This window comes from Empidonax traillii, unplaced genomic scaffold (genome assembly GCF_003031625.1).
Source record: "Empidonax traillii isolate 1590-97213 ecotype Southwest subspecies unplaced genomic scaffold, ASM303162v1 scaffold1067:size500408, whole genome shotgun sequence".
Lineage (NCBI taxonomy): Eukaryota > Metazoa > Chordata > Aves > Passeriformes > Tyrannidae > Empidonax > Empidonax traillii.
Genome location: NW_020956260.1, coordinates 84,755 through 112,517, shown reverse-complemented (window position 1 = coordinate 112,517; position 27,763 = coordinate 84,755). Strand labels below are relative to the sequence as shown.

The 27,763-nt window shown below is 38.3% G+C and overlaps 1 protein-coding gene across 1 annotated transcript in view; it reads right to left on the bottom strand.

Annotated features, from left to right (window-relative positions):
- Nucleotides 1–383: 383 nt before the first annotated feature.
- Nucleotides 384–27,763, bottom strand: part of DCBLD2 (discoidin, CUB and LCCL domain containing 2) — a 40,609-nt gene continuing 13,229 nt past the window's right edge. The window contains exons 2-15 of the mRNA XM_027904576.1: nucleotides 24,096–24,323; nucleotides 20,993–21,130; nucleotides 19,733–19,784; nucleotides 18,672–18,744; nucleotides 15,413–15,546; nucleotides 14,724–14,764; nucleotides 12,001–12,216; nucleotides 10,323–10,447; nucleotides 6,145–6,292; nucleotides 5,553–5,732; nucleotides 4,521–4,614; nucleotides 4,104–4,153; nucleotides 3,683–3,820; nucleotides 384–2,612 (exon numbers count right to left, since the gene is read on the bottom strand). Coding sequence (XP_027760377.1) covers nucleotides 2,170–2,612; nucleotides 3,683–3,820; nucleotides 4,104–4,153; nucleotides 4,521–4,614; nucleotides 5,553–5,732; nucleotides 6,145–6,292; nucleotides 10,323–10,447; nucleotides 12,001–12,216; nucleotides 14,724–14,764; nucleotides 15,413–15,546; nucleotides 18,672–18,744; nucleotides 19,733–19,784; nucleotides 20,993–21,130; nucleotides 24,096–24,323 — 2,060 coding nt within the window. The 3' untranslated portion in view covers nucleotides 384–2,169. The remainder of the gene's footprint in view (nucleotides 2,613–3,682; nucleotides 3,821–4,103; nucleotides 4,154–4,520; nucleotides 4,615–5,552; nucleotides 5,733–6,144; nucleotides 6,293–10,322; nucleotides 10,448–12,000; nucleotides 12,217–14,723; nucleotides 14,765–15,412; nucleotides 15,547–18,671; nucleotides 18,745–19,732; nucleotides 19,785–20,992; nucleotides 21,131–24,095; nucleotides 24,324–27,763) is intronic.

Genomic DNA, 27,763 nt, shown 5'->3' with positions numbered 1-27,763 from the left:
GACACGGACCTGTTGGAGCACGGCCAGAGGCACTGAGAAAGTTGATCAGGGGACTGGAGCACCTCCCCTACAAAGACAGGCTGAGAAAGCTGGGGTTGTTCAAACTGGAGGAGATTGGGTAGAGACCTCAAAGCACCTTCCAGTATCTGAATGGGGCTACAGGGACGCTGGAGAGGGACTCTGTCAGGACCTGTAGTGACAGGACAAGGAGCAATGGGTACAAACTGAAAGAGAAGAAATTTAGATTAGACATTAGGAAGAAATTCTTTGCTGGGAGGGCAATCAGGCACTGGAACAGGTTGCCCAAAGAAGTTGTGGTTGTCCCATCCCTGGAAGTGTTTAAGGCCAAGTGTTTAAGGCCAGCTTGGTCTAGCAGGAGGTGCCATTGGAATGAAATGATCTTTAAGGTCTCTTCCAACCCAGGCCATTCTGTGTTTCTATGTAACAACATATTTTAGATGTTGAACAGGCCAAAAGTAATATTTGATTACAGAGTTTATACACAGCCCCTCTGCAAACAAATTTTCAAGTGGTAAGCGAGAATACCAAACTGGTATTAAGGCATGGTGGCAGCCACTCTTAAACAGTATTTTACTTTTGATTTAATGTTCTCCACCTTATTTAAGGACCTGGGCAGTAAACAAGGCTTTGAATCACATCACAAAAACAAACAGTAACCACTGAAGTCCATAAAAGTAGGCTACTGTATAGGTAGGGGTCTCACATGTATGAATTAATTCAGCATCCTCCCAACAGTGCTGTCAGAATAAAAATAAAGCATTTAATTTTTTTCCCCCTACTACTTAGGTAAGAAACCTGTGCTTTTTCTTTTCTAACAAGATAAAAAATGGCAAATATGGCATCCAAACTGTTTTCATTTGGTGATTATCTAGCTAAAACTAGTCTACATTACTTCAATAGAAGACTTACTGAAATGTTTTCATAGTAGAGAACACTGGAACATTCAAAGGATACAAATTGCATTAAATACTTCTGAAATGGACACTCTTTGGAACAGTACTGGTCCTTTTGCAAAGGTTTTGGAATCCTGTATACTTTTAATAAGAACAATCACAAGAAAAGCTCTAAGGCTAAAGTTTGTCAGTTGTGCTAAAACGTACCATATGTGCTAAATGCAAGTGTAACACAAACTGTGCACCATTAGAATATTTGTGTGCTTCCTTAAGCACTCACAAAAGTATATACAGATCTTTCTTTGTATAAGCTCACACCTGAACACACAACAATAGAAACTCTGGGGGAGGGGAGGGCAGGGCAGGGCCTTTCTGAATTCAGTCACCTCCAACACCTGGATGCTTCCTGCCCACTGACCATCATGGAAGTCCGACTTGGAGGCAGATGATATTCAGAGTAGCCTTCACTTGGGAGGGAAAAATGAAAAAGCAGTTGCCATGTAGTTTACTTGGGTGAATTTGTGCCTCTTGGATCACAAGGAAGGAACAAGACGGAGTGGCTTAAGGAGATGAAGCAGACAGACACAGAGAGAGCAGCTTCTAGTTTTGGAAGGCTAACCAAAAGGGCAAGAACCTTCTGAGGAACAGACAGATGATGATCGATTCCTAATCCTGTGAACAAAAGCTGCAATAATGTAATTCAGACACAAAATTGATTTATGCCTTAAAGTTAATGGGATTTTTGCCATCAGTCCTGACACTAGTTGGTAAAGTCCAAAATTGTGCAGACATTTGATAAGGAAAAAGGAATTTTAGAAGCTGTAGTGCTTACATATAGACCTTAGAAAGTTAGGAGCTTTTGGGTTTGGGGTGGGGTTTTCCCCCCAAGAAATAGTACCATTAGGAAGAAAGGACTGGCTTTCGTACTTTAAATTGTTTCTCCCCATTTATCGTTCACATCTATGAATTACTGAAGCTAACCATGAAGAGTTCTTCTCTCATGTCTGACAGACAATTGTACAGTAGTAATAGAAAAGTCCACGGTTTTGCAGGAGACAAGCTGTTAATTGTACATACAGCTTAAGGAAAGGCAGATTTACTGTTTTCCCAGACCTCCAATACCACATCTTTTGGTTGAACATTGTATTATTTAAGACTAACAATATCAAAACAATGGAATTTTAAAAAAATGAAACTGTCAGCTTTATGGAGCTGGCTTTTAAAAAACAAGCCATCACTCTATCTTACTTGTGAGCTAACTGAGTTCATCCTTGCTCCCAGTGGAATGGGCCACGCTCTGCGGTACCTGGTACACCAGTTCGTCGGCGCTGCCTGGCCCCGGCTGCCCCTTTGGTATGTCGTACAGTGCCTGTGCTGATGAGGCACTGTCTGTCCTAGATAACAGTTTACTGCAAGTTCCAACCAGTGGAGGAGCTTGATTCCCTGCAGCTTTGAAGGTGGAAATGGAAGGAACGCCAAGAGGTGTGCTGGGATGGCTGGACATGTCCATTATTATGGGAGTTGCGTACTCTGGTCCAGTTATGGGCAGTGGTTCGGCATAGGCATGGTAAACTTCTTGTATGGGTGAGTTGTAAGGGTCCAGATCAGCATAACTTGCTTCTTGTCCTTCCTCTGGTTTGAAGGTTGATCTCTGATGAAGTGTGCCGACAATTCCCCCTACCAGGGGCTGAGCATATTCTGTGTTGCAAGCCCCAACAAAACAAAATAAAAACACACTTAGTGGAATGTTTGTTACAGCACCATCACATTAAATACAACTTGTCAATAGTTTCACAGGGATTACTATTAGCCTAGATCAAACCAGTGGTCCATCCTGTCCACCAGTGCCAATCGCTTTGGAAAAGAATTCCTTTCCACCCAACAGTTAAAGCCACTGGGATAGCCACAACCTCCTTGTTTCTCAGGTTTGTACTTTCCTGAAACTTCCCATGCTGCAAATCTGCCTGAAAACAAAGCTTATTGAAATGTTCTTCCCTGCAAAATTAGATTTAAATGAAATTATCCTGCCTAGCTTTGAATAAGAATGGTCCTTGAGGTGGAGGGTTTGTTCTCTGAGGAGGGAAGCCTGCATGTGGTCAGCTGAGATGTTTTAGCTCAACAGATAATCCACATTACAAAAGCTGGAGGTGAGAAAACTGGCTAGCTGGGTAAAAACAGACAAGCAGCCAAAAAGAGAAAAGCAATTCTGCCTGCAGTGAAGCTGTAATTCTGCACATCTGCCCAACTCTGCCATCAGCTTGTAAGCAGAGCCAAAGGAACAAAAATCTTCCTCTCGTGCCTGGGCCACCAGGAAAAGGACATGTGCCATTACCAGTAACTCCTCCTTTTCCACAGCATGAGAATGATTTAATCTATATAGAGAGTGTAGGGAACCATGTGCCAGATTTCAGATTTGTGCATAAAGAGACTGTGATGACATTATTTCAAGTGCATGAAAATATAACCAGTTCTTCAACCCTTGGGGTTCTTGGGATTTAAGAACAGTACAAGTAAAGAAACTTTCAGTTATTGCATTGACTTAGGCAAGTGTCTGTCTACAGCACAACACGTCAATACATACTTTTATGGTACTCAAAGATCTCAAAAAGCCTGCATTTTAAGAAATGTGCTTACCCAGAGAACTATTCATTTCTCCTCTGTCCACCATCCCCCCAAAAAACAGGAAAAAACTAAATGTTGCCAAATTCCTGACATTTTTTAGCATGTGATATATATGTTAAATGGCCCTCAACAACAGTGAAATGTACCTGCAGACTCTGTTTGCAACACTGTTGGAACTTCTCTTGGTCTTAGGTGACTAATTTCACTGCTGCTGTAGCGTACAGGAGTTTCTTCATGTTCTGCTGATTTGGTCGGGAGGAATTGCTTCATTCCTTTCCACCATCCTTTCACGTGAATTAAAAAACAAACCATGGATTAAAAAACAAACATCCAAGACTTCACGTATATATATATTGTGTTTTAAGCTACTTAAAATATTTTTGCACCACAGCTTGTATTTTGTAGTAGCAGGTAAATAACTCAATTATCAGTATTTGCATATCCCTAAAGTTACAAGGTATTTTAATAGTTTCTGGCAGACTGAAGAGACAGAGATGACAACATGACTCTCACCCAGTCAACCTTTGCAAATGCTGAGTAAAGGATTTCATAAAACCATTTTGTTACCTGCACGATCCCAGTAAGGTAGATCATATGTGCCCTCTGTTTTTTTCTTGCTGTGAAAAAAAATGAAAAAGGGGTATTTTAACTACTCTGCTTATCAAAAGATGCATTAATTAATTCTCATCAACTATCACCTTAGCTGTTACTGGTCCTCAAATTTAATGTACAAGCACTAGTAACCTGGCTTGCCATCACCAGTCTGCTGCTACTGAAGAAAACAGCTCTTAGTAAAAGCACTTCAAATGAAAACAGTTTACAAAAAGCTGGTTTTGCTGTCCTTACTATTGAAGTGAATGTTTTCTCAAAGAGAATACCATTCCTTCCACAAGTGCAGACCACACAGTCCCCACAGTGACACATGCAGCATTTCATTCCCACAGACTGGACTGACATTCATTTAAAGCACTTTCATTCATTTACCGGTTTCTCCAATGCCACGCACAAACTAAGATAAGAATCAGAGTAGTGAAGACCATCACCAGCACTGGAACCAGAACTGCTGCCAATGCCACATCTGAAAACCATTAAATTAAGTGGTGTCAGACAGAAGAGCTTCTCATAAATCATGAAAATTACTTGGGTAAAGCACATAGTTTCCACATGTAGTGTCTATCACACAAGATTTCCCCAGCTAAGTTACCCTGCTGGATGCTCCCACAGTGTAAATTTCAATTAACATCTGGCTCTTCTACATGCATGCACAGCTGCTGTTTTTACAAGGTTTTTCATCAAAATCAACCAATTTGCTTTAGCGTAAGATTTTTCTGTTAGAACGTGTATTTTATTATTTACACATAAAATCCATTAGTGTAACCATTTAAATCTGAACCTCCTTTAAAAAGTAAATGCCACAGTGCCTTAACAGTTAATCACAATCAGCCTGTGCTGGGTCTGTGTGTGATATGAGACCATCCTGTCCCCTGCAATCCAAAGGACACTTTAGCAGTGACCTTGCTCCCTTTTCTGTCCATTTTCTTTGATAAGCATAACAATGTTCTTCCACTTCCATGTCAGTAAGACTGATCCATAAAAGATTTGCTATGTCAAAAATATTTTGTTCTAAGAAATTACCTAATTCAATAACAAAGCAGCTACACTTGATTAATCCAGAAGACAAGTCCAAGTTGCAACTTCTGACAAAACTTGTTCAGGAATTAAAAGCTGAACTCAGTTTGAACAAGTTTTGGAAGACAAAACTATTATCTAGATATACAACATACACTGTATATACATATATATCTGACTTGGAAGACTGGCTTTGTTTCTAGATGCAGTATTATGCAACTGTACATCTTTCATCATATGTGTATTTAATAACCGGTAAATATTAAGAAGAAAATATTGATAATTTGCTATAATATGTTAAGTGTTGAGAAAATTTAAATTTAGAAAACAGACTTAATGTATGCCAAAGCACCATAAGGAGTTCCCAAGCACTTCTGCTGTGGATACCTTTGGTTACACTTGGAGTCACTGTTGTGTTCTTTATTTCAGGTGTGAAAGTTGTTTTATCTGTCTGCAATGAAGTCTTCACTGAATGAATGAGGTCATCAATGAAGTCAGCATTCTTCTCGTCATTCTTGTTCTGAGGTGGTGGTGGTGGTGGTGGCAAAGTGATTTTAGGAGCACGACCTTCAGAAGAAAAGAATTTATAAGAAAAGGTTTCTCAAGTGCTAGTTTTCCATGTTTCCTTTTCAGGAGAAGACAGCTGAAACAGTTTGCTAAAAAACTTTTGTTCATGTTATATAAATAAAACCCCCCATGAATCAGTAACATGGGAAGCAAGTGACTGGTGTCTTTTGAAACATCCATTTTCGAAACCAACTTGTGTACACCTAAATTCAGTATTTTCCAGTTAAGTGTGATATGCTCCAGAGAAATTCAGAAGTATCAGGTACAGAAGGGTTATGCAGCCAGAAGGTACTTTTTTTTTTTCATGGAAAATATACCTACAAAGTAACCTTTAACCTTAGTAATTTAATTTGCAACCTTAATAATTTCACTGCTTGTCGTCTTGCACAATGAAAGTTTTCAGTTGCCTTACCTATACTAAACTGACATCCGAGCAGTTCTACTTTCATTGCAATTTTCTGGTGCCATTTTAAGGGATTAATCCTAAAAAAGCGTGCAATAATAGGTGGAATGAAATTATTGCGAACTTCCTGGTATAATTCAGTATTCCCTTGAAATACCTAGAAAAGAAAAAAAAAAGGAAAAAAAAAAAGAGAGAGAGAGAAAAACATTATTATTACACAAATGCAATAACAACTAAGTAACTACAAGCATTTTTGATGTTTTATTTAGGAAAAATAAGCAGTGCAGGATCCTAAAAATTCACCCCAGAACAGCGCTGCTGCCTGCACATCTCCACTCACTTGGCCCCACTGCATATGTAACTAAATAAAACAAAAAAGGTGTGTGTACATGTGTGCAGCCACCTAGTTCAGAGTAAAGGTACCATGTGATATCCTACTGATACTCCCCAGGCAGTGCCTGCTGTTAAAGACATCTCACATGTTTACAGCACTGAGTAATTCTAACTCAGTTCTAACTTTGGTATTTTGCACTAATCCTCAAATACATGTATACAGCAAGCAGTTGTGACACTGTGCAAGCAGCAATCAGGCAGCATCTTCACACAGCCTAACATAACAGTTAAGCACAGTCTGTCTGGGGCTGGCATTGATGAGAAAGCATTAGGAGGCACAGTCAAGTATGTAACCACACTGTCCTCTCGTGGCTGCTGTCTACAAGTGCCAAACCACAAGTAAAGTAAAGGATTTGTGTTCAGAAAGTCCTCCTCAGTCATATTGAACTGTGGGGTTCTGGAAGAGAAGGGACTTTGAGTGAAGGATGAGCTCAAGCTGGTCCTTCACCACGCATCCTTGCACACAAAGAACTCATTAAAATGTGCAAATACAGAAAGAATCTGTCTGTTTGAAATTTAAAACCAGTGAGAGAACTCAGTCACTGCATGATGCAGTACAAACACACTGACAAACTCACAGTAAACTACAGATTTTGCACTCCCAGAACTGCTTAAAACAATAGGGCAGCTTGTCCCAGTACTCCAACCCTCCCTCTCCTTTAAGAGACTGGTTTGGCACCATGTCTTTGGGTAGGAAGTGAGCTGTCTCCCCATGTTAGTGCACAGCATTTGGGCTTTGGCTCTGCACATGCAGCTCTGTAGTGGTGGTGCTGCAACACAGCTCACCACCAAGGTGACAGTAAATGAGTCCTTTGTTTTTAAAGCACTGATATACATAATGCAAATCGCATTGGACATAATGCAGAATAGAATTTTGGGACTTGCCTGAAAAACAACTATTACAGGGAGCTATCTGCTCGCTCACACCAGTTGGTAAACAATAAAGCACCCTGGAATTCTTAGGGATAAGTGCTCACACAGTGTAACAGCTGATGTGTCTGCATAAAATGGAGCAGTCAAGAGCAGTCAAGTCATGTTTGAAAGCACCGATTGACCAAACAGACACATCAGTCAATTTAGTTAGCCATGGAAAAATAAATCACTCAGTAATTTAAATGCAGTACTTCATGTTTGAGTGCACTGTTTTTTCTACATCTTTAATAACCAGCATTTTTGTTTCTATGTATCCACGTGACACTAACAGACTAAAACTGCTAAGCCATTCAGGATACTAAAAATCCAGGCTGGCAAACACAAAGTATTTCCCTTGAGGAAGCAGTCTCTGTTCTTCCCTGCAGCACAGCTGGACAAGCACGTAGCTCTCAGTGATATCTGTCCTGCTCTGAATTTAAGCTTATTGTTCTTAAATCTATTTTAGTAGCAATGAATGGAGACAGATTAAATGCTGGGATAAGTTTATGGTGTTATTTTGGAAATAAATGAATAATACAAAGTAGTCACAGTCCGTGTGTCCACGGAAGACTGTGTTCCAATTTACAGCCACTTTTCCCCTAAACAAGGGCTTTTTTTTTTTTTTTTCTTTTCAAGCTGACAGATTTGTAGCTACACACTTCACCAAAGAATTACTTGTTTTGGTAAAGATGCAAATGAGAAGCAAAATAAAGAGGTGACTTCTTAAGGGGATGTGCCCAGCCCAAACTGCTGTAACTGTCCTTATTTGTGCTGTGCCTGCCAATGCCCATTAATACAAGAAAGTACAAGTTGCATCTGGCTACCCAAGCAACACATGCAGAAGTTACAGATTAAGGACACAGATGTCCAGCACTGAAAATTAAGTCTCACATCAGGTTTCTGAGGCTGAGCAAGTAACAGCAAAGACAAGAAGAACTGGTAATGACTATTACCTTCAAGAAAGATAAACAGCAAAGTGGTTCTTTACTCCAGGTTTTTATTAGCCAAGATTTTGATGTCCAGTGTCATAACAGAACTTTACCTGCAGCTCTGTATTCTTTGTTACTCTAATTTTTGCACAAAAGTTTTGGTCTGAGCTCAATACAGTGCAAGTTTTTTTGATGAGAAATCATATTCCATTTATTATCAAACTCTCTCCATTTCCCTCTGTGCTGTCAAACAAAATTTTCCAACATGCAACTCTGATTTGTCATTTTCCTCAATTCAAGCATTTTTCAAGCATTTTACTTTTTTCATATACAAAAGTTTAGGAAAAGTTTTTCTTGAGTACTGCCAGATCTCTAGAAGCTATTTGCAAAGAGGACTACAGGAAAGCCTTGGAAAAGCTTCTAGTCCCCTGAAAAACGTTTGGAATTTCAAACATCCCCCAAAAAATGGGGAATATCATCTCCCAGTCATTTTGGAGTGTAATTACAGAAGGCTCAATCAAAGGGAGAAGCCTGCAAGCATATGCATCCAAAAGCAAGGCTCTATCACAGAATCACAGAATATGCGGAGTTGGAATCAAATAAGGTGATGGCACAGAGAGGACAAATCTGTTATTTTGAACCATAGTCAACCATTTTTTCTGTCATTTAACCACAGCAGGCACTCCCTGGGTACATCTGGTTCTTCAAGCACTGTGCCTAATGACACAAAGAGTGCAAAAAAAGATGTATTGCCTGTAGTTTCAAGCTCCACAATTTGTTTAATTTCATGAACATGCAAGAGAAACAACATGTTCAAATTCCAAGGCAACAGCTGCAAAGGTTTCCTAGGAAGATTATCAAACTAACCCTGAAGCCTAAATTCAGGCAGCTCAGTAGCTGAGATTTTATTTCATGGCCAGAAGAGGGCAATCCAAACTCACAAAATATGCTGAATTTTTAAATATTTTTCATTTTTCTTGAATACTCCATACCAACAGTCACGTTAGTTCACATGTAGGCTCAAAAAGATGGACCAGCCCCGACAGTAAATTCTTCATCCTTTCCTTCAGGAAAGTGTCCTACTGCAATTACATTCAGTGTTCAAAAATCTCTTTAACAAACTTCAATATCTTACTTCATCAACAGGATGCTGCATCCTACTTTGGAACAAGGTATAAACTTCAAACTACCCGGAATAAAAAGAAGAAAACCAAGTACAACTAAAGAGTGACCATTTACATCCAAGAATTTTAAGAAAAAGAAAATTCTAGTTCTAGTCAGGTTACCAAGAATCTCATAATTTGTTTCAAATGATCTGATCTCAACCACTGGAAAGACTATGTTGGACATGGATCTTCTCATTTTTACTGTCTATTAAATAGTGCAAAGCTGTAAACGCAGGGAAAGTAAGATTATTTTGCCACTAAGGTTAGGTGTGGCAAAGCCTTCACAATCTGAACATACAAGTTAATTTTTTAAGAAAACTCCCCTCTGCAAGGGCTGTTCTCTTAAATAAGAAACTTAACAGTATTTGGTAAAAAAGTTGGACAGAAACATTATAAAAGATGAAAAATTATACAATTCCTAATATTTATTCTTTAACCAAAAGAGGATAAGAAAGTAAACCTTAATTTTGAAACAACCTATTTTGAAAGAAATATGATTATTCTTGTGAAGTGACACAGTACCAAACAGCCTACCACTACTGGAAGTTTCTCTTATGGAATATTCCCACCCCAAATAGTAATAAAAACAATATCTGAATTTCAGAACTTTTCAAATCTTAAAGTATTTGCAAATTGTCACATTTTCTTCTGCATATCTGCTGTTTATGATCTGAAATAACACTGGAAAGGAAAATTATTTAATGTTGCCTCACCTTACCAATATTAGCTGTATTTACAATTGTGAAATTTCCACAGAACATACCTAGAAAGCATGTGGTATTTTTACCTTATCTTTATCCATGCCAGGTTCTCTGTACACTGTCCACTTCTGTGCATCATCACTGTATAAAATTCTGTAGGCTGAGACGTAATAGTAGTACTCTGCTAAAGTTGATCCAGTAGTTATAATGCCTGTGAAAATGAAGGTGCCGAGTTAAGACAAAAAATCTGTCACCAGTTTGAAAAATAAACAGATCAGCTTTTGAATCCAGATTTAAGATAGTCTGGAGTCTTCACTAGTCCAGTTAATTTCAAGAAGTTTATCCAGCTCCAAGGTGCTAGAGTCTGAAACTTCTACAGTGGCTGTAACTTAACAATCATTTTACTTACTTTTGTATTTTAATTTTCATTATATAACCTTACTAAGCACTCTTCCCTCATTTCTTGATGGAAATGGCCCGTGCATTTGACCACAGCCCACTCCTGTCTCCTTCTGAGAGACAGCTGCTGAGACAGCACTGCTCTTCCCTGCTCTTGTACTGCCAATCCAAAAACACCACTGAAAGAACTGTAGATTCCTACAGCTGATGCTTCAGTGCTGCAGAACAACTCACACAGGACAGCTGTTTTGTAAAAGCTTATTAGCACAGGAATTAGAGGAGTCACGTAACATCCAAATAGTCCCCAGGGAGGTAATAACAAAGGCTGCTGGTAAACCAGAGTTGTTTAATGACAGGAAGCCAAGCTGCTGATAGCAGGGTGTGCAGCTGAGGTTACAGAGACCAACTCATGCATTTGAGAGAGACAAACCCAAACTAATCAAAGGAGAATGTTTCACAACAGCCTTAAAGCCCAGGACTCTATGAAGCACTCTACCTAAAACAAAATTATTTTTTATTTAAGTCAGATGACAAACATGCCCATTATCAACAGTGAATCACCTTTGAACAATTAACACAAAACAGAAAACGCTAACATCAGCACCAAGCATACAGCAGCTGCACTGCCACCCTCGAGGTTAAACCCAAAATGCTGATGCCTCAGTGCTTCACTGCTCAGAATGGGCAGCGCTGCAATCAACAGGAATCAGTAACCACGAGCAAGAGACCTCAGCTCCCAGAACGTGAAGAAAACCAGCCACAGCAGGCTGGGAAACAGCACCTCCAGATGTCTCTCCAAATAAACAGCTACTAAAATCACCATTTCTGTGAAGGAGCAGTGCCTGGCTGCATCAGCCTGCAGTTTGGCCCATTTGCTGAGGGAAGGCGCAGACTGCTGAGGGGCTGCAATCCCCAATTCCCAGCCCAAGTTCCATGTGAGGCAAGGAGGTGAAAAGGAGGCTGCCAGCTGGTTTACTCTGTCTGCTGCTTATCTCACATTGCACTGCAACTACTCCTGTCTCTACTGTTGGATTCACTGTGGCCCTGACAGGCACTAGGGAAAACCTAGAAGCATAAGTGCATCAGAGGTACCAGTGGACTGAGCTGACTGGATTTCGATTTGCACCTCCAAGGAGACAATTAGCAGGGTAAGAGAAGCATTAAGGATCCAGTAAAACCACAGAAAAAATTTCATCAAATTCTGATGGAAGAGCTGTCTTCTACTATGAAACTACACCTATTCAGCTCCAGGCTCCTCCAAATTTGCTGTAATGGTCATTTATCCTAAGACTCAGCACTGAGAAAAAGGAAGTCAGTAACCAAATTTTTTGAATGCTGCTGAAAAACCACATCAGATTCACTTACCTGTTATTTTCTTTTCTTTATTCAAATCAATCTGCAACCACTGATGTTCATCACTGATAAGAGCAGCCCAAGGAGGACCAACCCTTTTTAGTCTGGCATTCTCAGGTTTCCAAATGTTTACTTGTCCTGTTTGGTTAGGCCACTCAAGAACAGACGATGAAGTGATGTGGGAATCAGAGATTACCCCAGATTCCATCCCCAGTGTCCCGTAACAACCTGAACAACAGAAAAGGTGAGGACTGAAAATGAAAACTGAAGCTACTCTGCTTGAATTTTAAGACTTTACATACAAATATTAAAGTGCCATCTAAATTTATTCCTTAACAACACTATCAACAAAACACAGTCTTCTGCTTTCTAACAGTAATACTGGAACCCAACTTCGTAGTAATGAGATTGCCATGATTTATGCCTTGTCCTGGAGTAATGTGGATATTCTCTCAGTCAACACTCACGCAGAGCACTAGATGAGAAGCTTTGGGGGAGAAGCTATGTCCACATAAATTCTTGTTTTTTAAACCCACCTCAGCATCACAATTTAATTTGAACACCAAAGCATGTAGGAAGTCATGTCATAATCCTGGCCTTGAGCTCAAATGCATCCCTGAAATTAGCTGCACTTTTTTGGTCGCCATTCTTACTAGGAGTTTCTTCCCATGTTGCATTCTGCTGATGGCTAACAAACATCTCCTAAATTCAGGGCTAAATTTCCTTATGGCTAGTTGATATCCATTTGCTGTTTGCTAAATTTTGTTCTGTAGTGCCAACAGTTTTCTCCTCTCGCGTGTGTACTTCCCAGAAATAGCAGCAGAGAGCAATCTTTGCCTTCAGTTAGGCAGGCTGAACAACCCAGTTTAGTTTCCCTTCTCCTGTGAGCACCCCTGTAGCCCCTCTCTGCACCAAGGCTGGGCACTCATCCCTGAAGGGAGGCACAGGTGGCAGAGCCCACATGTGACTGGATCCCAGGGAAGGCCTTGCCCATGTCCTGTGAGATGGCATTAAAAGTTGATTGTGTCTACTGGACATACTTCACCTGCCACAGCTCAGGATCACTTTACTAACAGAATCCTTTCCCTCATCTCTCGTTTCCACCTAACACGCTGCCAGTTCGAAGCAGAAATGCCTCAGTCTCTAAGTATCCAAAATTCTACCTTTTGCTCTGTGATTCTTCAGTTAATTTCTATCAAGTCAGCCAGGTCTTCCTGTACGAATAGTTTCATCTTCCTCTGCACTGACAACACCTCTGGCATTAATAACACACTCCTCTATTTCATACCAAGTCAGGAAACAAACTACTACAGAAGAAACACAGTAAGACCTTCAGCACAATCTGATTAACCTCACTGGAGCATACTACAGTAGTTTTCTTTTTCCTTCAGCAAACTCCTAGGCCACTCAACTACAGAGATTTTAATCTAGGCCTGCATCTTGTCTCTAGCTTATTCAATAATTTCTCACATGTGTCACTGAAATCCAGAGACTCTAGATCAGCATTTTGTCCTATCTCTTCATATTTCCAGGTCATTAAATTACTTTCATACACACTATCAAATCACATTTTCAAAGACAAAAACCACCAGCAAACCCCACCCAGATCACTGTGTTTAATATTCTTCATGCATAAGGACATCAGACATGCAATTCCTTCTTTCAGCTCTCGCAGAGAGCTGGGAGAGAAATTATTTTACTATTAGTTGCATTGTATTTTCTAGTTTTTGTTTGTATACATTTCCATCTCCAAACAACCCTGCCCATCAGATTCCTGTCTTCATATCCCCATTCAGCATCACTTTTATTTATATTAGGAAAAGTATGTTTACTTTTGAGGAGTATGTGCATGATTTCCCCTCCTTTTTTTTTTAAAATTTATCCTTATGAAAAACAGACATGATGGTTTTGTGGGGTTTATATTGTTATTAAAACAGTTAAAGACACTATGGAAAGGCCACTGTCTTCACAGTACTGCCAACATCCACTCAAAGATGGCATTCAACGTGACTTACACAAAAACTAGCTTCCATTTAGAAAACTGCAGCTAATCTATTTGAAAAACAGGTAAGATAGAAGGTAAAAACACACAAAGAAGTAAAGCTTCAAAAAGGGGCAACACTTGTGATAACAATCATCAACCTGGCACACATGGACAAAACAAAACGTCACAGCCATGAAGGGACATATCTTAGACACAGAGCAAGGCCCAAGATCAGCCCTTCCAGAGCAAGAGAGACAGTAATTTATCACACAGCATTCAGCTGCAAGGAAAGGGGAGGGGAAAAAAATAATAAAAGGAGGAAGAGAAAGGTGAGGAATCATTTGGAGATTTCTTCTACCTTTCTAAACTGACAACCAGGCAAGTGTAAGGTGTAAACCTGGAAGAAAACTAGAATGTACAGTTGTTGCAACTCTTAAGTGCCCAGCTCTCCTTTAGCAGTGTGTTTAAAGTATGAGAGTCAAGTCACTTTAAACTAGACTACAATAGAGGAATATAACCTGAAAGAATCTCTGTCTGCAGAGAAGCAAGGCTTACCTCTAAATCTAGTAGTGATGATTAACCATCAAATTGACATAGAAAAACAATTCAAAAATATACATTACTGAGGAATACAGCAAAAGAAGTCTCACAAACTAGAACAAAAATTAAGACATAAAACACCTGCACACTTATTTCTACTCACAAAGTCTACATGAAAGTATTAACATGTAATATCTATGATAACACTTACCACTCGTCTTGAAGGTGAAGAGACTTGTAGATAAAGGTCCCCTGCAGAGAACAAAAGATGTTTTGCAGTACTCAGGTAAACAGAAACAAACTGTCTTCAATTTACTTTTCTTGTCTGACTGCTTGTCACTGAAACCTCTGCACATATGCCTGAACAAACACCTAATGATTAAAGTAGCACTTTCTGTCACCAAGTTGCAGTGCTTTCAGTATAAACACCTTTTCAACTGAAAGCTCGTCTAGAGATACTGAGTTAGAGGCTTTCAAACAAACACACCAGGCAAAAAAGCATGTCTTCATCAAAATGCTTCCCTTACGTATTAAGCTAATCATAACAAGAATCAATTTCCTCTGATTGCTTTCGTTCCTAGGACTTCTGAGATACAAGCTGCACTCTTTTCCCTGCAACTAAAAAGCTGCTGTTACATTATTATTTTTCCACAGATCATAGGAATTTAAACTCAAGAAGGTAAAAACTCCTTGCAGAATTTGCATAATTGATCTTTACGGTCTAGAGGTTAAAAATATCTGGTAAACAATGACACTGTAGCAAAAGTGCACTGTGAGAACCTTAGAGAACAGAACCTGCCAGGGGAACAGGCAGCTCCACAAGCTGAAATTAACCCTACAGTGAGACACTACCAAGATCTAAGGTGCCAAAGATAAGGAAAATACAGGAAGTACACTTACACTTTTGAGGTGACATTGTTAGCCAAGGAGCCTTCATAGTAGGGAATGCCCTTGCTGATCACAACGTTAATTTGGCCACCCAGAGTATTTGACACAACGCCTGCGTGAACACCAGCCATACAAAGTGATGACGACTTGAAGAGGGGGGGGAAAGAAAAAGTTAATACTACAAAGTAAATAAATTAAATACCACACCATATTTTGTAAAGGCTACACTATCCCGTTATAGCCTTTGTTATTATTACATGAAGATACTGCTCTAATTTAACTGTTATCTCTGTTATTTAGATATAACAGAGTCACCTACAGTTTATTATGAAATTTATGAAAACAAAAAGAAGGTCCTTCATTTCACTGTGTCACTGCCCAGATGTATTTGGTACGTAACTCCTGTCACTAAATACCCTCAAACCAACACCAATGTGAAACAGTCTAAAAAAGCCAGACAGCCTTCAGTCTACAATGAATTATGTTAGACAACAGAAATTGAAGACGTAAATACAAAGAAAATTTTTTAATAGAAAGCACATTGAAAGTTTGTTTGTTTATTTTCTCACAATTAAGAGTGATGCAGTGCAGATTTTGTAGTTTTTTGCCAAGGCGATGGTATCTTTTAGTTTAACTCATGGCTAAACATGGTTTAACCATCCAGGATTCTGATCCATATAAAACCACTAATACATGAATACACTGAAGAAGTCAATTACCTACATTGTACAGGTCAGTGGAGATCAGTTATACAAAGCATTTTTGCAGGACATCATGTTCTTGCCTTTTCTCCCTGGGTGACTGGATCTGCTAAGAAATGTCACAGTGGCACCTCCCTGGCTTGCAGGCTGGCTGTGCCAAGTGAGTAGGACTCATTACAACCAATTCAGGCACTGCACAGAGTGAGCAGAGAAACATGCCTCTGTCTCCTGGATCAAAACCAGCCAAGCTGGGAAGCAAATCCTTCCTGGCCAAAGGGGTGTGACCGAGAAATACTCCAGTGCTCAGGAGAAGAGAGACAGTCCAGTTTCAAAAAAGGCTTAGCAGCAGTGGCTTGGCACCCATCCACATGTGCCCCGAGATTTCTGGAGGCTACACACAGTGCAACAGGCACAGGCAGAGTTATTCTCAGGTGTCCCTGCAATGTGCAGCACAGGGGTATGAGAGACACGATGCAATTCTGCAGCCTCTCTGTGGTATTTTTAATCTAGGCCTTCCCTTGTTACCAGTTTGTAACCAAGGAAGGGGCGGTGTTCCCAGTATTCCATATGATTTTTACGTAAATTGAGGTATAAATAAGAAGGGAGAAGAAGCCTTTTTTTTCTTCTCTTCCAGCGAAGTTCGGGAACAGTGAGCCCCTGCGTTAGTCTCACTTATCTAAAGCTGAATCCTGCAACATCCAACTGCCACATGGAGGCTTGAGAAGTACTGGCCGTATGTGTATCAATCCTGTTTTTTCTAAGGGACGTAGTAAGATTTGTTTTACTAGTTTTTTTACTAATTCTCGATAATTACGTATATCTGCTTGGTGTCTTTTTTTTGTTCCCTTTTGTTCCTTTTCCCCTTTCCCTATCCCTTCGGAGAGTGTTTGGATTCCCTTTTACTGTGTACATAGCATCTTAACTGTAATATACACAAAATATATATTTTTTTTATATAGCTAGCTTGATTTTCAAGTTCTTCAATTTCTATAGTTTTTTTTCCTTTACCCTAGGGAAAATAAGAAAAGAGAAGAAAAGGACTACTACTGGAGGAGGACTACTACTGGAGGACTGGGCATTTGGCAGAGAGCCAAGTCCGAACCATCACACTCTCAAATCCAACAGGGCTGGGATCAACACGGTCCCATTTCCATTGAAAGTATGAACATGGCGTTCTGCAGCAGATGCAGCTCTCTCCTCTGTGCCCACCAGAAGATGTCAGCAATGAGAGCTCCAAGCTCTCAAGGACAGTCCATAACAGAGTGACATAGAAAAGAATCAAGATTTAGAGTATTTTTTAAAGCAGTTGCTGTACATTGAAAGAGATGCACGAGAAACCTCTACCTGAGGTTGACACTTGGCCCAAAGTGCTGGACCATGTGAGTTCTTTGCACATAGCTTGACTTCTGGGAAATTCTCTGCCTTTATACTCAGAGCAATAAAGAAAGAAAGTGACAAAAGAAAGTTACAAGGCATTTATTTCCTAAAGGTTCCTTTTTTCTCCACAGAAAACGATTTTTCCAGATTTTGGCAAAAATCTCCCAGCAAGCAGGACTCCTACAGATGCTACAAATATGTTAGGCAGAGAATCAACTTCATCTTGTTACCAGCTACAAAAATTATCTCACAGCCATTTAGTGAGGACTCACTGGACCAGAATATGTAACAGTTACCTTTTGGTGACATTTTTACATGTGGGTGATTGTTTAAGCATGTAGCCTAGGATTTACACATATTTGAGAAAAGAAAATCAGACAGGCACACTTTAGGGTCATATTTAATACTAAAATATTTGAATGCTGACATTTTTAAATTGTCTTTCCTCTGTGCTAGATCTAATGGCTTATTAAAGGGCTTTTTAAAAAAACAAAGAGATTTCATGTACTTGTTACTAGATTGCTAGCAAAATTATAATCACCTAAAAAAAAACAAAAGAAACACCCTCCAGTCCTATGGCAAGTTTGTTAATTCAGCTGCAAAATCTTACATTAGAAAAACACTATACAGGGTTTTGTAGTGTTTTAAGTTAACAACACATTATTAAAGATTCTAATTTCCATTTTACAGAACTACTAATCTTAAGAGTATTAACTTCATTTTGCAAATTATTTTATAGCTGCTGAGCATAAACAGTATTTCATCTCTCCAGTTGTAATAAAACTTAAGATAACCACTGAGACCCTGTTGAGAGAGGCATTACAATGTCAAAAACCAGGAGGACATCATTCACTGATTCTTTCATCATAAATATGAACTTCCCAGACTGAGAAAGTCAACAAAACCAAAACAGGAAATAGAAAACAATATTTTGATTGATCCCCCCTTCTCTCCAGCCCTTACAAAATCATTTTGAGACTCTACTACGTTATTTCACTTCTTGGAGGTGGCAGCATCTGAAGCACCTGTCATTTAGCAGCAGTACCAAAACCTGAATCCCGTGTTATTTACTTTTAGGAGATATAAATTCCAGCATCCAGGAAGCAGAACTAACATGAACAACTCAAGCTGACTTGTATTGTACATTGTGTGTTTTACCCAAATTCACTTGAGCCCATGCTATTTTTACTTACATCTCGGTATCCATGGGGAATAGTGCCTGAAATATCAGCAAAAGGAATCACACATCCAGCTGGACAATACTTACTGGAAGAGAACAAAATATCAAGTCAAGATATACATACACCTACCACTCTTTTAATGTTATAACATAGTAACTATGTTTTTTATCCACTGTACACTGTTATTCATATATCACTATGTAAGGATATATCCTAACTGAATGAAAAGCAAGAGGCAAGATACTTGCACCTCTGGAGCCAGCCTATGTTCATGTTCCAGGGCCCTTTTATATGGCAAACATGAAAATTATTACATCTGCAAGATTTAAAAGTGAAGTGGAGTAAACCTGTTAACATTTTCACCACAGTTTAACAACATTGAAGCAATATTGCAGGTTCCGTGAAAACAGTGAGATTCAGAGACTTTGGCACATGTTGAGTAAGGTCAGAACTTATAGCCCTATTTTGGAACTTGGGAAAATGGAAGAGAAATGCAAAGGTTGCATTTCAAAATGTTTCATGATGCCATGGCTTATGTTCTCCAAAAAGTAAGCTTAGGTACTTCACTACAGTCTGCAGCTTTAAACACTGTCCTTTAGATGCAAAGGGAAAAGGAGAAAATAGGGAAATAACAAATGTTTCCCCCATCAGAAGGTACAGCATTCTATGTCTCCACAGAACCTCATTAACGCACACCAAACTGTGAAATGGGTTTGTAATTTTCAACACATTTCATCATTTAGTGCTCCTTAGGTAACTGTAATATGAATTTCAGTACTTAAGGTGTTTACCTGCTGTAATATTCTTTCTATGGGAATCAGAGATTAGCTCCTATGTGTTAGTGCAAATTAACGAGGTTCTACTGTATACTGCATGTAAATAACAAAAACGGGAGAGAGGGAGGAAGCAGGAGTGCAAATGTTAAAATTATTCAACTCTAACCCTAATTGCTTCTCAAGTTCTCTGGACGGCCAATTTCCAAGCTGCAGTCAGATACGAGTAACAGTGAAGCAGAAACACTACAATTACTTTATTAAAGAGATTGGGTGGAAACAGGTAAAAATCAGTCTTACTTGAATTCTGGTTCGGAAAAGTGACTTGCATTGTCTAAACAGGTAATTAAGTCTGGAAAGAGAAAATGTCAGGTCAAGAGGATAATAAAGACAGTAAGTTTGAGTATGCTTTTTAAAGTGCATGAAAATATACATTTGAACCCTGAGGCTTCACCAAAAGTCTCAGAATGAAGAAACCATGCTCCTACTAAATTTCTTACAACAGATCTTGTATTACAGTAGAACCTTGCTAATTTGTCTAAGTAACTGGAAAATCTACTGAGAATGTGACATGAGACATATTACAAAAATTCATCTTCTGTACAGTTTAATTTTCGTTTATAGCCATACTTTAGAGAACCCAAGATAATTCAGAGACACAAACATATGCTCTTTTCATAAAATTAAATCAATAATCTACCTAAAGAGCCCTGTGTTTTCAGCATTTAACACTTCTGTGGTGCTGAACCCAAGCACTACAAGGAACAAATATTAGTGTGCCATGTTATTGGCATCCTTGACTCGTATTTCAAATTTCATGTTTGTGCCTACTGTGTATCAGCACACACAGTCCAAAATACAGAGAGAAAACCAACAAAAACCCTACAAAATTAAAAACTGAAAGTCTTCATCTGCTCTTTTTAGAATCATTTCCAGAGAGGGTTTTTTCAAGTCTTTTGCCTTCTGAAGCAGTTGCTTGTAATCCTTCATTTCCTCATGGACCACATAGGTCACTCACCTTTACAGTGAGTGGAAGGAGATGCAAAACAAATACATCACCCTCTTTCAGAGGGTTAGAGTAACCAAAAACATGGCAAAAAACAGTTAAGTGGCAAAAAGACTAAAAAGTAGTCAGCAGATTATGTAATTAGAGAGTTGAGGGAGTTACAGGATACTGCTACTGAAATAAAATTTTCCATGAGGTTAGTCTGTATAAAATATAAACCATTTGATAGGAAAACCTGATAATTATCTGCCACTTTGACTACTAGCTGAAAAAATGCATTTTATCCTTAATCTGAAGGAGTTCTTTCATTTGTAACAGACAACTGACATTCTTCCTCTGCTATTCAAAGCAAGCTATGATACCATCTCTTTAAAACTACAGCAACTTTTAAGTAACTGGCAGTCCAATTTCCTACAAAGAAGTATCAGCAAGAGTGTATTAAATTTTTAGAAGTTAATTTGTGGGAATGTAGGAATAAATAAATTAGTTCCGTGATTTTACTAGACAGCCCTAATTTTTCCAGCAAAGAAAAATTGCAAAATAATTATAAATACCTGATTTGTCAGTGGTTGAATAAGCTGCAAGAAATCCACGTCCAGAAGCGTGAATCCCGCTCATAAACTGTACTGTGACCTCGTTACTTTTTGAAGTAATTAAACCATCCATCTGAAAGTCAAACCCACAGTATTTTCCTATGGAGAGAAGAGGGAGAACAAAGACTGACCCAAACCAACATAGGTAATAAGCATCTTTTTTCATCTGCAGAACCTTAATTCACTTGCAGCTTAAGCTCACATTATTTCTGACGTATATTCAAAATTAAATACATGTACATGACACTAAATAATGCTGTTAGTGTCCATTTAATGGCAGACTATGAGTACCACATTTATTTTGTCACTGTCAACAGGTGAGAATCTCTTAACACTTGCAGATAAACGTGACCTTATCCCATTCACCTCTAACCATCCCTAACCTTCCCAGTCAGTACTTCAAAGAACATGTTAAGAAAAAGTTAGGGCAATGAGAAGCATCTTCAGAAGCAAATGAGAAGCAAATGAGAAAATAGACTTCCTCTTCCCTCAGTTGCTGGGGCACTTCTTCCTTGTCAACTTTTCCACAGTTTCTGTCAACTCCTTCTCTCAGTTTTGGATAACAGCAGGCATGATTCACTACATTTCAGCAATAACATACAAGCATGTGTGAGTACCGTTAATGTAACCTGCTAATCGGTTCACTTTCTGTACTGCTGCACCTAAAAAACATAACATGTACCTGGATACTTCTCTTCCCATACAAAGTGAACAAAAATAACACAATTTAAATAAAGGTGCTGGAATACACAGATGTAGACAATATCTGCCCCATGAAGTTTTAGAATTGCTACCAAATAACATTACTGGATGAATGGCTGCTAAACAGACTCAAGTCAATATGGAATTCTCCAGTCCCACTAACTAGAAAATTTAATAAAGATACTGACCAGTTCATTAACCTGTTAAAAAAAAAAAAAATCATCTGTTCTATAGGCTCCCTTGATCGTTCGATATTGTAAAAACCATCTATAATCCTATTTAATATTCTGCTGTGGATAACTGAACTGGATGATCACCAGCAGTAGATGACACTGCTTATCATTCCATTTGCTTTCCTTATAATAAGTTTTGTTTCCAGCCACTGGATCTTGTTACATGACTGACCAGCATGAGACTCCTCTCAGTGTAGGTCAGACTGTCCTCAAAGAACCATTTATCCCCTTGTTCAGGCAAATACACAGTGCCAGACATCTAAATGTCGCTTAGATAAACTATCCAGTGCTGCCTGCACCATGGACATACAGCCTTTGACAAACTGTAGACTGATGCACCTTATGATTCAAAGCAAGACATAGTTTTGAGACTATAAATCCTTTTCCAACTCCTCCCTGGCCTCTTGCCAGATTTTCATCAGTCTTTTTAAAAACGACTAGAAATGGACAAAACATGACTGCAGTGACGCCTCTGTCAACTGTATGTGCAGAAGATGGAATATTACAATTTTGTCTGTACTTATGCATTGAAAGACCCCAGTGTTTTTGTGCAGCACCATCACACCAGGAGAGGGAATTCCTGTGTCTTAAGTACATCTGACTGCAGATGCACAGTGATCAGACTGTAACGAAATGTAATAAAAAACACCTCTAAATTTCACACTAGAGACAAACTTAACAGCAAGTATTTGAATCTTCATTTGATTTCTTGATAAATATTCAAGAGGTTTGGAATAAGCACTAGCACTTTAAAAGCTTCATTAGAAACCCTCTCTGTTTATCAATGAAGTAATCCACTAACAATTTATTTTTCAATTGAATCAGACAATTTTTAAGTCATTTCAGGTTAAAATAGGTATGACTGAATTTCAGACTTCATGTAATACAAGTATTTTAATGCTAGAGCATGTTAGGAGTCTTGAATGGAAAAACTTAAGATAAATCCAGATTTCCTCTAGGGAACTCAGGTCACTGTTTAATCTCTCCAGCATGTGTTGCTTCAAACATGAACATTCAACAACCTGCATCATCTGTACCTGCCACTATTAATACCACTGTTTGTTCTGTGATTTAATTTATTAAGAGCAGAACAACACACACATTTGCTCAACATACCGTGCTACTACCCCAGCTGGGAACAGTTGAAAGTCAAGAGAAACAAATGAAGTAGAAAATTTACTCGAACCCATTAAGTCACTTGTAAAAGTGAGTAATAGACTTATCAGAACTTGACGTTCCTTGCCATTTAAGGTATTCGGTGTTTCCTATTTTAGACTAAGCCTGGCTCAACAGCTCCAAGCACATACTTATTGTCACACACACTTACCTAGGTAACAGCTGGAAAAGAGGGTTAACAAAGCTAACACTCCACTAGTCTCTTTATAAAAAAACTCTATTTAGGGGGATCGGCATTCGAGTTGCAAAAAAACAATCCTGGTGTGGTAAATCTCTCCTTCCAAATTAAAATTTTAGGAAAGAAAATAAAATCAATCTGCATAATAACAACTGCATAACACAACAGAGAAGGAAAAATGACAATTCATTTTGAGTTTTATGCAAAGTAACCACAAGGGTATTAACACCCTACATATACTTTGGCACAGATGATACATTACATTGCTATTTGAAAAAAAAAAAAAACAACACTGACTTCTAGTCATAAAATTCAATTTGTTCTCCTGAAGAGAGCAAAAATTAAACTGTGAATATTGTCAGAACATGAAGGGCATTTTAACTACACTTTTGAAGCCTGACATCCTTTAATACTACCAAGACAAACAGCTCAAATCAGAGCAAATCCATATAAAAGGAAAGGCACTTCAGATTAGATAGATATAGAAATACACTCCTTTTTTTTTAATGAAGATCCTTATAGTTTTACAATTTCCTCTTTACTGCTTACAAGGACTTTGCAAGCAACTGGGAAATGTCTGAGAAAAAAACCCCACATAACAGAGGGGTTTCCTTTAATAATCTTAAGAATCAAAGATTATTATAGGATCTACGCTGCATTTAGCATCTCGTTTTTGTCAAAAAGTAACAAAAGTACCAAAAGTATATACAAGTTTTAGACAAGACTATAGTTCTCAAATACCAAATTATAAAATACCAATTATAAAAGCTCCTACCTATCTCTGTCCTGTTGGGGCCAATTCCATTGTGAACTCTTAAATAACTGGAATGACAAGAATCTGAGTCATCAATATCAAAATCGCCGAATTTGAGTTGAACTCGCTGCCCAGGCTTTACCCGAATTTCCCATTCACACACTGTGCTATTGGGAGATGTCCGTGGGTAGTTTATGGAAGCAAGAGTTCCACTTTCAGGGCCCAGAACAGTGTATCCACATCCATCACCTACAAAAGAAAAAGAAGAAATCAGCTTACGCATTCATCTTCAAGGCTTCACTGGGACTTTAGTCAAACCACACTAATCATGTTACACGAAAACTCCAAGGTAAATTGCACGCAGATGAAACAGCAATTAAGGCAACTAATGTTGCCTTATGTTTAGCTTCTCATCACAGATGACCAGAGAGCTGCTACAACTTCCTCACTGAGATGAAAATTCATCTCTAATGGCTTTAAAAACTGCACAGGCAGTACAGAAAGTGTCCCTGTTATTTCACGTTCCCTCAACACCTCAGTACAGAGGGAAACAGGTTCTGAAAAGGAGAGAGAAACCTGCCAATAAAACAAGAGCACATGGGTTTTACTGTAGTTACTCTCTTCACATGATGAAAAAGAAGTCGAAAGCCTATGAGCAGCAAACAGTACTGAACACAACTGAGCACAGCTCTGAGCGCTACCAAACCACTACTACGTTGTTTTCCGCTGCACCACAATTTTAATGTTGCAATTCATTCACACTTAGAGAACTCGCTCAATTTTTCTGGACTTGTACAATATATTAAATTATAACTCCAACCTGGAGCCCTCTACCTAGCATGTGAGTATTAACTTCAAACAGCAATAACAACACTAACGAAGACTTGTTTAACAAGCAGAAAAAATAGCACCAGTTGTGTATTCTCAGTATCAAATTATGAAGAGCAAACTGATAAATCTCATTACTCAACAAGTAGGCATGAATTTCCCTTAGTGTGTGGAACAAAAAGTGTAAGAATTTATGTGTTGGTTTGGAAATAAAAGTGTTCTTAAAGTACCATTCACAATGATTAACATAAATGGTATTGACACAAGTTGGTTTTGACAGCTAAAAGTGTCAGTTCGAAGAGTTTCATATTATACAATATGTGCAGCTCCTCTACAAAGCATGAAAAGGTAAGCTAAGCTTTAGGGACTAAGACTGTATACATATTTAAGAATTTTAACTAAATTTCAAAATTCTTAGATATTATTTCATGCAAGACAGAAAAGTCAGTCCAATGCACCGAAGAGATGTTGGAAACAAACTGTGATGAACTTAACTAGGTCTGATTAATCTGTTTGCAAACTAGTTCCCACCCCAATATTTGTCTTTAAACCAAGACACAAACACACCTAATTTCTAGTAATAAAAACTATTCTCTTTATAATCTGAGCACATTGAAAGATAGCTGCATGTTCTAAAAGTTGAAGTGCTGCTGACACATACAGATTCATAAACAGATGCATATGCAAACTGCAGCATATTTTCTTGCTAGCAGTCTTGAATCAAAATGACGCATCTTTGGAAAAGTTAACTGGAATTTCTGCTCCAGTAAAATCAAAATTTCTATTTGTAAAGCTGTTCTTCAGCCATGTTTTTATTAATGCAATCTGCTTTAAAACACTTTGTTCTATCCCATGACAAATATTTCCATTTGGGTGACAGATGATAAATTACTTTTCTAAATTACCGTTGTTGAATACATGAGATGCAATTGTCCAGTGTTACCAAGAGGTAACTTAAACTGCACGTCCTTTGAATCATTATAATTCTGGTTTCTTTCCAAAAGCATGTTATAAATCTAAGAAAAATGAAGGCTTTATCATTCAGAACCTCTATGGCCTTGGTTTATTAGTTAGTAAACATTTAAATGTCAGACTCCTCATTAGCCACAACATGCTTAACAGTCACGAAAAATGGATTCCTTTGCTAATAAACTGGCTTTTTGCAAGCAAGTACTCAGAGGCATTATCAAATGCATGGAACTTATTATATTAACAAAAATAAAAACAACAAATACGTTCATGGTGATATTTGTGGCTAGTATTTCAAAACTCTTTATACTGTAGACACATAAAAATAATTTTCAACATGAGCAGCAGTCAGTTTTAGTTTATTTCCTATATAAAAACAATGAGCCAGTTAACCAGCGCTGGGCTTTTCCAATCCTGTGATGGGGTAAGCAACTGCTTATTCATTCACAGACTGAAAATATTATGCAGTGGCCTTTTGAACATGAAATCATAGTAACTTTCACCTGTATGGGCAGATAAACTGCTCTGAGTGCATTTTAAAGAAAGTAAGAATGCTTGTATGAACTAGAATGCTTGGCAGTTAATTATTTCACCTCTCAATGGGCCTTTTATTGCAATACAGTAACAACACAAATGCTTTTTCTTACATTCAGGAATACCACTAATGCATATGATTCTGTATATTTGATTCTTCCCTGCATTTTTGCATCCTAAGCCTATGCTGCTGAAAGTCAAAGGAGTGCTTGAGTCTCTTCTTTGACCCAAACTGTATTTAAACCATAAATTTATCTAGTTAAAAACTAGATAAGACCATATCTAACATTCATTTAAACCATTCTTTCCAGTAGCTTGTTGTTCAGCTGTCTCAAGCATGAAACAATACCTGCACTGCATTTGCACAGTGAACAGGGCACACCTTTCTGATGAGAAAAGCAAAAGAACTCCAAAAACATTCTTTCACATTTAGGTGATAAAATGCAAATAAAATACTGTAAATTTTAAAAAGACATTGTGACTTTTCTTTTAAAGACACATCACTTAAAAATGTCAAAATTTCCCCTGGTAGTTTTGAATGCTGTCTTGTTTCCAGCGGCTAGAGAGAAAAGCTTTTTAGTCTGTCTCACACAATCTAATAGAAATGCCAATCACAAATCTGCCTTTTGTTGTAGGCTTTCTTGAAAACATGAAAGGAAAAATACTCCTCTATCCATATAAATAACCTGCTGTCAAATCATACTAGAAAGGAATGGAAAGGAAAAACAGTTGAGCTGATCTGCATCTAGAGCATCATCTTACTATAAATCCAATTTTTAGAAGTAGCATATTCTGAAAGGACATTTTGTATCACATTTTGTTGCATGTTTCACTTAGGTTAGTGATAACAGAAATGCCAGACACTTCATGTCTGCAGAATTTGAAGATTACCACGGCATATACAGTCTGCCAAGGGCAGCCACATTATTCAGGAGCTATCCGTAAATTCCTAAAAAAAAAAATCAGACTTCCAGTGGAACTTGTAGGACAATGAAAACACAATTTGTTTTATTGCTACTAGAGAAGGGTGGTTCTTGAGCCTCTCCATGTAAAATGGTGCTTCATAATTTCTGCCAAAGTTCTATAAATACCACCGATGAACTCCAGAGACACACACACACATCTGTATCAGGGGAGCAATCTGCAATACTCAGCAATTTCTCCAAGGAAAAGAGAAAATACAATTCTTTGCACTACAGCCACACATATAGGAGCACTGGCTACCTCATTCATTTGGAAGTCAATAATTAAGTGCCACAGAATCTTTTGCTTCTGATTATCTGTGTGCGTGAGAGTGGAGTATCTGAGAACACGCAGAAGAGACAGACATCAATTCCTAAATCAATTATTCCTGAATG